General features: G+C 28.0%; 1 protein-coding gene across 1 annotated transcript in view; it reads right to left on the bottom strand.

The window, feature by feature from the left end:
* The window catches only part of LOC128656406 (solute carrier family 12 member 9), a 455098-nt gene that overhangs the window by 17279 nt on the left and 423171 nt on the right, over window positions 1-14648 (bottom strand). The window contains exon 11 of the mRNA XM_053710294.1: window positions 3638-3812. Within this exon, the coding sequence (XP_053566269.1) occupies window positions 3638-3812 (175 nt within the window). The remainder of the gene's footprint in view (window positions 1-3637; window positions 3813-14648) is intronic.

The following is a 14648-nucleotide window of genomic DNA, read 5'->3' as shown; positions in this document are numbered from 1 at the left end:
TAGACAGCTCTGCTGTGGTGCTCTCTTTGCTACTTCCTGTCAGGAAGGACAATATCCCACAAGTTAGGATGAATCCGTGGACTCGGTACATCTTGCAAAAGAAACTGATTTCTCCCCATGGTGGCTAGTTTTTGAGAAATGGGCCCTTAGCCCCAGATGCTTTAAGCCCTTAATAGTGATCCAACGGATCCAGTCAGCTACTGTAATAAACCATTACTGAAATTCTATAACATTCAATGGTTCCCCTGCATGAACATCCCATGCAATACCTCCCAAAATTCATGAGACCCCATATACATAACCCCCATATTTGGGACTGAACATATTTGGGACTGAACACAAAGTCCCAAATATCAGAACTGTCATATGGTTAGTATGAAGTACTCCCCTTTGCCGTTATCTGATAAAGCTAATTAGGAACAGATATATAATAGAGTTAGCCTTGAGACGTCAGCAGGGTGCTTTTCATGTTCTGAGAATTAGAAATTGCTCAATTTTCAGACTTAAATTACAAGAAAAGGTGACAAAATAAATTATGAAAATATATTGAAAAGTTGTTTCTTTACTTATAACTTAACTTGTTATATTAAAATCTCAGGGTGTTTACTGTCACTTAAAAGCACCCATTTTGCCATTCATCTAGTTGAAAATGATGACAATGTCTACTTTAGAAAATTTGAATATACATTTATAACTCTCTTTACAAATTATTCTGCTTATTAACCTCAAATCAGATATTCTAACTCATAGTGTTGCTATAGTAACATGGGAACTCAATTTTATACCATTCTCTTAGTATGAATATACATTCAACGTCCATGTGCAATATTTCCAGGTATAAAATGTTAACTGCCATCCAAGCGGTTCAAGTTGCCCACTGATCTATTTAGAACTGGCTGAAGCTTTTATTCTACAGTAATTATCCACTGTTCTTATTTGTCATATGCTGTTGGGTGCAAGGAAATCTGAAGTGCTGTTTACTTCAAAAAAAATGATCTCACTATGTTTCTCTGTATTCAATTTCATGTAATTCTTTTTCATGAAGTGATTTCCTCCTAAAATAAATGTTTCAGCATTTTCAATAAATAGCCATGAAAAGCAAATAGCCAACAGTAGCTAAAACAATAGTTAATATTTTTGACTAGCCATTTTAGGGGGGAATATCCAGAGTGGAACTTCATTTGAAACTGGTGATTGTCTCTGATATACACCATACAAAGTAAGCATTGCAAATCAAAATAGAAAAACAAGAAAGAGAACTAAATGTCATCATAAAGGGATGGGAATAGAAAATGAAAATTAATGGATGACAAAAATGAGAAGAGAAGGGTGGATAAATATGTAAAAAGGAACCCCATCAGAGTTTTGCTGATCATAATCATTCTTGATGAGACTCTTTGGATGAAACTCTGGATGGTTCATGAGAGAATAACATTTAAAAAATTATTTATTTTTTAAAATATAATAATGATTGTATTGCATTAGCTCCAAATGTGCTTTGCTGTAAGAGATCTCCTCCAATGACAAAGTTTGACATAATTGTAATCTATTCTTCACTTTGTGAAGGAAGGCATTTCAGTTATGCATTACTGGTCCTTAGATGATCACTGAGCCAATCAGAGGCAGCATATGTAAATAGCCACCAACCTCAAAATATCTATTTAAAGGGACATTAAACCCCCAAAAATTCTTTCATTATTCAGACAGAGAATACCATTTTAAACAACATTCCAATTTGCTTCTATTATCTAATTTGCTTCACTCTTTATATAGCCTTTGTTAAAGAAATAGCAATGCACATGGGTGAGCCAATCACAGGAGGCAAATATTTGCAGCCACCAATCAGAAGCTACTGAGCATATCTAGATATGCTTTTCAGGAAGGAATATAAAGAGAATGAAGCAAATTAGATAACAGAAGTAAATTAGAAAGTTTTTTTAAAATAATATTCTCTATCTGAATCATGAAAGAAAAAATTTGGGTTTAATGTCTCTTTAACCTCCACTTTCTAATGAAAGGGATTTTAGTTATGCACTACTAGTTCAGGGGCAGCATATGTACATAGATGCCAATCACAAGACAAGGGTTTATGAAAGGAGAGATTTCAGTGTTAAATAAGATTTTAGAAGAGCAAAATATTTAATGCACAGACTATAGTTTCCAGTGTGATGATATTTCATTTAAACTTGATTTATGTATCGCTTGGTTACCAACTTGCTATTTGTTTCTTATACATTTGCAGAGATCAAAGACATTGATATAGTATATGTTAGCCCAATTGGTAGGGGTTTTCAGATCAATTGTACACCAGGATTTACACTCTTTTAAAACCCTGATAAATGTGTTTATCTTATGACCAAGATAAATGGTGTAAACAGCTCCTTAGCAATCACTTTGTAGCATGTAAACAAGCCAGAAAAGCTACAGCATACTTAAATGTACTGAAATTTTCCCCCATTGTGAATGAATTGTTACTTGTGATATCTTTTTGAGGGGTTCAATGTGGTGTATTAGAGATAAACTTCACTCTGAAACTATCATTTTTACATGAGATTATCTCCATGGTGCAACGTAAATGCAATGCACGGTGTCTATATAAAGCTCCTTGCTATAAAGATTTAATAAACATTAACCACATGTTTGCAGATTTTTTTCACTATGATTTAACTATCACTAGTATCACCTGCCCTTTGTTTTGTTTTAAAAATAAATGTAAAACTGAATGTTGTAACTGTTCCCCAGAAACACAAGTGTGTGATAATTAGACCTATTGTTTTGTGGAGCAATAAGTTCTTCATATACATAGAAATGTAGTGATTTAGTTATCCTTGCAACAAGCCAAGAGAAGAAAAAAGTTAAATTAAATAACATATAAGTTTTAAAGGTCGACCAAGACTGTCTTAACTTTAATGTATTTAATATAATTGCATCACAATTTAACACAGTTTAAACAAAGGAGCAACATTAAAATCCTCTAATATGCTACAGTATTTTAGTATTCTACTATTGCTTGAAAATAACTATTTGTTTAACCCTTGCAATGGAGTAAAACACACATTTAAAGTCAGCTCTAGAGCAGCAATGAATGAACATGGTCACGGAACCAATCCAGGGCGGCATTTGAGCAAAGTTGCCAGTTCAGCAACAAAAGTGCACTACCATTCCGGAGCTGGCTTTATCTTACAGTTCTCTTCAAGCACTAATGCAATAATTAAATGCTCTAAAAACATTGTTTTTCAACTCCAGTCCTTAAAGCACAACAGTGGGCAAGAGTTTGATGATATCTGAACTAGAACACAAGAGATGGGTAAGAGTAGGTTTGTAACCATGGTTACTGATCTGCTGATTATTTTACCTGTGCCCTAGTTTAGATATCATGAAAGTCTTGTCTGTTGGTGTGCCCTGAGGACTGTAGATGAAAACACTACTTCATAGCATTTCATTATTGTTCCTTATAGTCCCTGTAAGAACTGTAAGCTAACTCGTTACAAATGTTTTTTCTTTTGATTTACATCCAAATAATAAAAATCTGTCAAAACACATTTTAACTGCAATGATTATTATTCCCACGGTTTCCTTTTTGACTATTATAAAAAGTAAAATAAAAATGCAATACCAAAAAGATTATTAATCTTACCCAGCTCTTCCAGTTCTACGTGTCCCAGGACAAAGAGACCACTTTTCTTCAGGTCATTTGCAAATGTGATGAGATTTTTGTTGCAATTCAGGTTAGAAACCATCAGCAGAACCTGAGGGCGCCAGAACTTGACATGATCCTTCCGCACATCCAGCATGAGAAGGTACTTCCTGACCTAGAGGAGGAGAATTGTTACTTCTGACTCTGTGTAGAATAAAACTAAGCAGTTTGTTACAGGGACAGTTTCTCAACCACTTGTATTAGTAACTGTATCTTTCTCTTGCTAACTTATTTCCCTTCTATAAAAGTATATTGGCATGGGATCAGAAGCTTACACATTACTTGAATAGTATATACTGTATATATATCTATATATATAATATTATAATAATATATACTGTATAACAAAGAATAGAAAAAAAGGTAAATCTGATACAGTGTAAGAAAAGTTTAAAATCCCACTATGGTAACTTGGAAAATCTGCAGACATTTATTAAGGGACAGTGTACTGTATAATTTTCATCTTAATGTGTTTCAAATGACTTTGTATATCGCTGCAGAATAAAAAATATATTTTTATATATGAAATAGCTCTGTTTTCCCTTTAAAAACCAGAGAAAAGATAGGTCAGCGTAAAACCTAGGTTTCAACATGGTGGTACCCATTATTTTATTGAAACTCAGTGGAATTGAGAAAGTGAACAATTATCAGGGTTAAATTAAAGGACAAAACATTTACTCCCCCCTTAAAAACACACAGAAAAAAATAAAAAAATATATGCAATGAAAATCAAAAGGCTAAACTGCAATTTTGTTACACAAATGCTTCAAAATATCGACATACTGATGAAGTCAAAGCTCTGGTTGAATAAGCCCCATTAAAAGGGTGGATATTTATTCCCTAGCTCACAAAAAGAGAAATAACTGGCTAAGAAGCCTTTGAGGAGACTTTCTGTTCTTTATTGAGAAAGAACGGAGATCAAATGGTAATCAGTCTACCTGATACCCTTAGTAGATTCCAAAAGCAAAATAATGTTCCAACCACAAAAAACTCATGTAGCAAAGGTTTTTAGTAAAAAAACATAAAGATTGCAAGAATAGATAGATTTGGAGAAAACAAACTACTAAAGGTATGAAAACATGCTAAGGAACACCCTATCTTAAAGGGACAGTATACTGTAAAATAGTTTTTCCCTTAATGTGTTTACAATTGCTTTTTTTACCAACTGCAGAGTAAAAAATGTATGACAATTAGCTTTTTAAGGCTTATTTGTGTATTTTAAAGCTCTGATTTTGTGTTTTGAAGCCAGAACCTAATAAAATGGGTTGAGCTTGTAGGTATAATCCGATCTCATTACTGTATCACATTGTGCACATATACTTGCTTCTTTATCTTATATCTGTCCTTTAAAACAATCACCAGTACTTTGAGAGAACAATGGAAAATCAACATTTTATTACCTTATCTCTGCTATATCGCACTGGGAGTGTAATTTCTTCTGCTGGCTGTGTTTACAAAGCTTATCTATAGCTGGTACGCGCGGCCACAAACTTTCAGAATAGGTGGGGATACCACATGCTAAATCAACAATTTCAAATGCCAATATAAGGGTAAAGGAGCTACTTGTAAACAATTTAATACACTCCAGCAGGTAAAGTGGATCATTGGGAACAAATTAAAGGGGAGAACATTTTTGAGTAAACTGTCCCTTTAATAAGAAGCATGTTAATATGATGTTAAAAGACACTAAACCCAAAACCACCAATAAAATTGTCTTAAAAACCATCATCTACAAAGACAGCTTAAAGGGATAGTAAATACCAAAAATGTTATTGTTAAAAAATATTGATAATCTCTTTATTTACCATTCCCCAGTTTTGCTTAACCAACACTGTTATAGAAATATATTTTTTACCTCTGTAATTACCTTGTATCTAAGCTTCTGCTGACTGCCTCCTTATCTCAGATCTTTTGACAGACTTGCATTTCAGACAATTAATGCTGACTCTTAAATAACTGCATGTGCGTGAGTACAATGTTATCTATATGAAACACATGAACTAACGCCTTCTAGCTGGGAAAAACTGTCAAATACATTTAGATAAGAGGCGGCCTTCAAGGACTTAGAAATTAGCATATGAGCCTACTGAGATTAACAAGAGAAACAAAGCAAATTTGATGATAAAAGTAAATTAGAAAGTTATTGAAAATTACATGCCCTATTAGAATTATAAAAATCTAATTTGAACTTTACTATTCATTTAAAGGTACACTGTATATTACATTTTTTTTAAATTGATTAAAGTTAACTTTTATACCTAATTATGTAAACGCATTGCATTGTTGCCGGAATGCAATAATCGTCCTCTGCAAATAGTAACGGTGCATGAAAATGTTCAAATCTTTATTGGCCTCTCCACCAGTGTGTCTCTTGCACTTAAAGGGATACTCTACTTGATTTTTTTATTGTTTACAAAGATAGATAACGCCTTTACTACCTATTCCCCAGCATTGCACAACCAACATTGTTATATTAATATACTTTATAACCTCTAAACATCTAAAGTTCTGCCTGTTTGTAAGCCCCCTGCAAGCCGCCTTTTATCTCATTGCACTTTATTAGCTTTTCACAGACAGATAGTGCAAGTTCACGTGTATCATATAGATAACATTGTGCTCATTCCCGTGGAGTTATTTGAGTCAGCACTGATTGGCTAAAATGCAAGTCTGTCAAAAGAATTGAGATTAGGAGAGAGTCTACAGAGGCTTAGATACAAGGTAATCACAGAAGTAAACACAGGGGTCAAGTCCAGTGGGAACAGTCAGCACTAATTGGCTTAAAGTGAATGTAAATTTTCACTAATGAAAGCCCTGCTTTTGAAAATACTATTAAAAACAGGGCCACTTTCATTCATGAAAGTTTACATTGCAGCATTTTTTTAATACTTACCTTTTCTTCCTTGCAAGCGTGGAACACCGGAGCAGCGATTCCCCCGTCCCCAGGTCGTCTCTTCTTACGTCAGAAATGAAGAATACAGCTTTTTCCAATAACGGCTTCCCCCCCCAGAGCAAACATTGCCTGAGGCCACGCCGTGATTGGAGGAAGCCGGATTCGTCATTTCTGACAAAAGAAGAGACAACCTGGGGGCAGGGGAATCGCTGCTCCGGTGTTCCACGCTTGCAAGGAAGAAAAGGTAAGTATTTTTTTTAAAAACGGCTGCAATGTAAATTTGAATGAATGAAAGTGCCCCTGTTTTTAATAGTATTTTTAAAAGCAGGGCTATGATTAGTGAAAATTTACATTCACTTTAATTGCAAGTTTGTAAAAAAAAGTACTGAGAAAGGGGGGAAGTCTGCAGATGCTTAGATACAAGTGAAAAGTATATTAATCCCAGTGTTGGTTATGCAAAACTGTGAAATGGGTAATAAAGGGGTTATCTATCTCTTTCAATAATAACAATTTTCAAGTAGACTGTTCCTTTAAGGTTTACATGAATGTTGAAATCACTATTATACAAAATTGTGTTTGTGTTACCAATGTCATACTAACCAAAAGTTATAATAAAACAATAGACTTTACTCTTGGTGTGGCTCAGGGACTGACAAGAGTATTGAGTATTTCCAGCAAGAATATTGAGTTGTCAGACCATTACTTTTTTGAAGCCAGATTAGAGCGTTTCTATATAGATATGCGCAGACTAATACAAAGGTTAGGGGCATACGTAGAATTGTTGGAGCCATGAGTCAATGATCTATAAAGCTATGTTACAAGATAAGCTAAAGATATCAGATACATATATCTTGCCTATTTCATTTGCTTTTTACTACTCTTCATCACAGAGGCTGAACAAGCCAGAAGTGTTCTGCTATATAGCTTACCCCTTTGATTGAAATTAGTTCAAATTAAACTAATTACTCTATTAAAAGCTAATTTTATTCAAATGTACCTAAGTAGTACTTATATGAGTTAAAACTTAATTAATGAAAGGGTATATACATAAGACTAGCATTTATTTACATATAATAACACATACAAAATAAACAAACTGAATTAAAAGCACACACACACACACACATATATATATATATATATATATATATATATATATATATATATATATATATATATATATACACACACCAATAGGAGGTATCACATAAGCATGGCTATATTGGTTGAACCATAGGAACACATAAAACTATTAAACTATGCTTCTCATTCATTAATACCATTAAGATTTTGTGAGACACACTTTGACACTGTAATATAAAAATGTTAATTCTGTATAGCAAAATATAACCTTTGCATTGTAAAACTATTATATATTTTGCCCTCTTTTTCTGTAGTTTATTAACAGGCACATATATCTCATGCTTCTTTATATATCACAAACCTTAGAAGAACAATGACTAAAACAAGAGGAGACAGAATCAGAGCTAGAGAAAACTCAAATTTGCTTCATTGTCTTGGAACAGTAATGCACTACTGGGAGATAGCTGAGGACATTGGGTGATTAGATGACAAGATGCATATATTTGTGCAGCCACCAATCAGCAGCTAGCTCCCACTAGTGCATTGCTGGCTCTGCACTAGATTACGAGTGGAGCACTATTTATCGCTCCCACTCATGCATTAACTCCTCTAAAAATAAGCTGTTTGCGCGCTATGGGTAGCTCATGTATTACAAGTTAAAAGTAAAAAGTTTTAACATGAGCATTAATCTGACGTGCAAAAAGCTGAACTTCGACTATCACTTCCAAGTTAACGTATTCCCCCATAGACTTCAATAGAGCGCAAACAGTTGAAGAAGAAAAAACTAACACCCTTACTCATGCGCAAACCCAATCACCTATTCTCAATTGCACTAACCCGATATGAAATATTAATATTTCACAGTCCAATGTTCTTCACATTCATTTCATAAATATATATATATATATATATATATATATATATATATATATATATATATATATATATATATATATATATATATATGATGTTTTTCTATTACAATATATATCTATACCTATATATATAGGTATAGATACACAGTATACACACACACACACATATATATATACAGATATACAGTATATATATATATATGAATATATATATATATATATATATATATGTATTTGAATATCTATTTAAAAATACATATTCCCCTATGTGAAGAACATTGGAATGTGGAATATTTACAGTACATACACAGTTAAACGCTTTATTAAATATAAATATTGCATAAAAAGATTTTTCATGTTTTCAGCTACTTGACTGCTAAGGGCTTCAATGTATATATATGTCTATATATGAATACATAAGCATTTATATGTGTAGATATGTCTGTAAATATACATATAAATATACATATATACACATATAAATATAAATATACATATATACACATATAAATATAAATATACATATATATACACATATAAATATACATATATACCCATATAAATATATATATACACATATAAATATACATATATACACATATAAATATAAATATACATATATACACATATAAATATATATATACACATATAAATATACATATATACACATATAAATATAAATATACATATATACACATATACATATATATATATACACATATAAATATAAATATACATATATACACATATAAATATAAATATACATATATACACATATAAATATATATATACACATATAAATATAAATATACATATATACACATATACATATATATATACACATATAAATATAAATATACATATATACACATATAAATATATATATACACATATAAATATAAATATACATATATACACATATAAATATAAATATACATATATACACATATAAATATATATATACACATATAAATATAAATATACATATATACACATATAAATATAAATATACATATATACACATATAAATATATATATATATATATATACACATATAAATATACATATATACACATATAAATATAAATATACATATATACACATATAAATATATATATACACATATAAATATACATATATACACATATAAATATAAATATACATATATACACATATAAATATAAATATACATATATACACATATAAATATATATATACACATATAAATATAAATATACATATATACACATATAAATATATATATACACATATAAATATAAATATACATATATACACATATAAATATATATATACACATATAAATATACATATATACACATATAAATATAAATATACATATATACACATATAAATATATATATACACATATAAATATACATATATACACATATAAATATAAATATACATATATACACATATAAATATAAATATACATATATACACATATAAATATATATATACACATATAAATATAAATATACATATATACACATATAAATATAAATATACATATATACACATATAAATATAAATATACATATATACACATATAAATATATATATACACATATAAATATAAATATACATATATACACATATAAATATATATATACACATATAAATATAAATATACATATATACACATATAAATATATATATACACATATAAATATAAATATATACACATATAAATATAAATATACATATATACACATATAAATATAAATATACATATATACACATATAAATATATATATACACATATAAATATAAATATACATATATACACATATAAATATATATATACACATATAAATATAAATATACATATATACACATATAAATATATATATACACATATAAATATAAATATATACACATATAAATATAAATATACATATATACACATATAAATATAAATATACATATATACACATATAAATATATATATACACATATAAATATAAATATACATATATACACATATAAATATAAATATACATATATACACATATAAATATATATATACACATATAAATATAAATATACATATATACACATATAAATACATATATACACATATAAATATAAATATACATATATACACATATACATATATATACACATATAAATATAAATATACATATATACACATATACATATATATATACACATATAAATATACATATATACACATATAAATATACATATATACACATATAAATATACATATATACACATATAAATATACATATATACACATATAAATATACATATATACACATATAAATATAAATATACATATATACACATATAAATATATATATACACATATAAATATAAATATATACACATATAAATATAAATATACATATATACACATATAAATATAAATATACATATATACACATATAAATATATATATACACATATAAATATAAATATACATATATACACATATAAATATAAATATACATATATACACATATAAATATAAATATACATATATACACATATAAATATAAATATACATATATACACATATAAATATATATATACACATATAAATATAAATATACATATATACACATATAAATACATATATACACATATAAATATAAATATACATATATACACATATACATATATATACACATATAAATATAAATATACATATATACACATATACATATATATATACACATATAAATATAAATATACATATATACACATATAAATATAAATATACATATATACACATATAAATATAAATATACATATATACACATATAAATATATATATACACATATAAATATAAATATATACACATATAAATATAAATATACATATATACACATATAAATATAAATATACATATATACACATATAAATATAAATATACATATATACACATATAAATATAAATATACATATATACACATATAAATATATATATACACATATAAATATAAATATACATATATACACATATAAATATACATATATACACATATAAATATAAATATACATATATACACATATAAATATAAATATACATATATACACATATAAATATAAATATACATATATACACATATAAATATAAATATACATATATACACATATAAATATAAATATACATATATACACATATAAATATAAATATACATATATACACATATAAATATACATATATACACATATAAATATAAATATACATATATACACATATAAATATAAATATACATATATACACATATAAATATACATATATACACATATAAATATAAATATACATATATACACATATAAATATATATATACACATATAAATATAAATATATACACATATAAATATAAATATACATATATACACATATAAATATAAATATACATATATACACATATAAATATATATATACACATATAAATATAAATATACATATATACACATATAAATATAAATATACATATATACACATATAAATATAAATATACATATATACACATATAAATATATATATACACATATAAATATAAATATACATATATACACATATAAATACATATATACACATATAAATATAAATATACATATATACACATATACATATATATACACATATAAATATAAATATACATATATACACATATACATATATATATATACACATATAAATATAAATATACATATATACACATATAAATATAAATATACATATATACACATATACATATATATATACACATATAAATATAAATATACATATTTAGACATGTATATGTATATCTCTATGTTAAAGCCCTTTTAAGTCCTTTAAGCCCTTATAACTTTTTAATGCATCTTTTTAATAATAATTTTTATTTGACAGTGTTATTATCAGTGTAACTGCACTTTTAAATGTAATTTTGATGTGTTTTGTGCAACTTTTATGTTGAGTATAGCAGTTAACCAGAGCTCGGAAGTCGTGCTATCCCAATGCATGTTAAATTATGATTACTTTCAACTTGTAAAACAAGAGCCGCAATAAACCCCTTTTACTTGTGCGCATTCATAATCTAGACCTCTGAGCCTGCCTAGTTATTACTTTCAACAAAGGATACCAAGAGAATAAAACAGATTAGAGAATAGAAGTAAATTGGAAAGCTGTTTAAAAGCTCTATAATGCATATGAAATAAAAGCAATGAAAGATTTTTCTGCATGAAAAAGGTAGACTTTTTTTATTGAAACAGGAAATACAAGTAAATTTTAAAAAATCCATATGCTAATTCAGATGAGAGTTTTGTTTTTAAGGTTATAAAAGAGGTTTTGTTGAATTATCTGAACCATATCCAAGGCACAAATAACCGACCGTCAAGAAAAAATAAAAATAACATCTATTGTTATGAAACTTACATGTAATTCTTTATTTGTATCTAATTTATAACTTGTATGAAATAGTCCATACAGTCAGTATTTGGTAGGACTTTGAGGCCTCAGGGAAACTTTCCTTTCTAACAAGTCTTTAGAATGAATTTCACCTACAGGTGCAAACTTCAACAATTGTTTTGGTTTGAAATATTTATCTTTTCTGGCAACTGAGTACATTCTGAAGTCAATCAGAGCAGTAGATGAAGTAGATACATTAAACATCAAAGAAGATTTGATTAGTTGAACTTACACTGGGATGCTACATCACATGCTAGTAAATAGCAAGTGGGTGAAACTAACTTTAGGAAAATTATACAAAATAAGCAATTTACAAGACTTAGAGGTAATGGAATCACAGAATAACATTGACCTAAAGGACCATAATAGTCAGTAAATGACATGCTCTATGCGCATGTATCTTTAAGGATATCAACCCTGCACAACTGTATGTTTAAAGGGCCATAATACCCAAATGTTTAAACACTTGAAAGTGACGCAGTATAGCTGTAAAAAGCTGACTAGAAAATATCTCCTGAACATCTCTATGTAAAAAAGAAAGATATTTTACCTCAAAAGTTCCTCAGTAGCCACCTCCCATTGTAAAGGATTTCTAAGCAGCATTTTAGTGTGTCTGTCCTGGGACAGCTGAAAGGATGAGCATTGTGAACTCTCATATTATTTCACCAATCAGGTAAAGGAAGCTTACTATGAAATCTCATGAGAGTTAAGTCAAATCTCATGAGATCACAGTAAGAGTTGATGACCTCAGCACTGCTGATGCTGATTGGCTGCTGTTCATTTCTTCATTTTTTTTATTTTTACCTGCAGCTGGGAGCAGCTGAGTATAACTTTTTACACAGAACTTACTCTGCTGAGCTGAGGAAATTGTGAGGTAAAATATCTTCCTTTTTTACATAGAGATGCTCAGGTGATATTTTCCTGTCAGCTTTTTACAGTTATACTGCATCAGTTTCAAGTGATTTAGCATTTGAGTATTATGTCCCTTTAAACCCTGTCAAATATAGGGTTATTGCTAGGGAAAGCCAAAAACACCAGACAACTGTGAATGTAAGTTGTCCGATAAGTGGAAAAAGTGCACTATTATGTGATAATTGGATAGGAATTTATTAATTTGCCTATTTAGCTACATACATCATTTTTAGAATACATTTGACAAATAAGAACATAAGGCTTGTGCCAGTGTAGACAAAGTTTAGTTCTGCTTATCAATCATATCTTTGATACTATAATTCCACTCTCTGAGCTATATATTAAAGAGGTCAGAATTTAAAAACTTGCCACCTTACTCAGTAAAATAAGTAAACTACAAAAGTGTTATAGAATATTGCCCCCCAGAATTGTATGGCCACTATTCCAATCAGTTTGATACTTGACATGAAAATACTGCATTGGTGCTTGGGTGTTTTTTGTGTTTTTTTTTCAAAGCAATTTCAGTTTCCATCTTGATTAGAAAACAAACAAACACTTGAATTCATAAATAATACAGCAGCAGCAGCAGCAGCAAAAAAAAAAAAACAATAATAAAAATAAATAAATAATAATAATAATATTAATCGTAATACAAACAACAAATTTATAAGCATTGATTCTTGCAAGGTTTTCTACTGATCTTGAGGCAAGCAGAAGATACACAGCCAAGCACAAGTAA

This window comes from Bombina bombina, chromosome 4, assembly GCF_027579735.1.
Source record: "Bombina bombina isolate aBomBom1 chromosome 4, aBomBom1.pri, whole genome shotgun sequence".
Taxonomy (NCBI): domain Eukaryota; kingdom Metazoa; phylum Chordata; class Amphibia; order Anura; family Bombinatoridae; genus Bombina; species Bombina bombina.
This window is presented reverse-complemented; position numbering and strand designations above follow the sequence as displayed.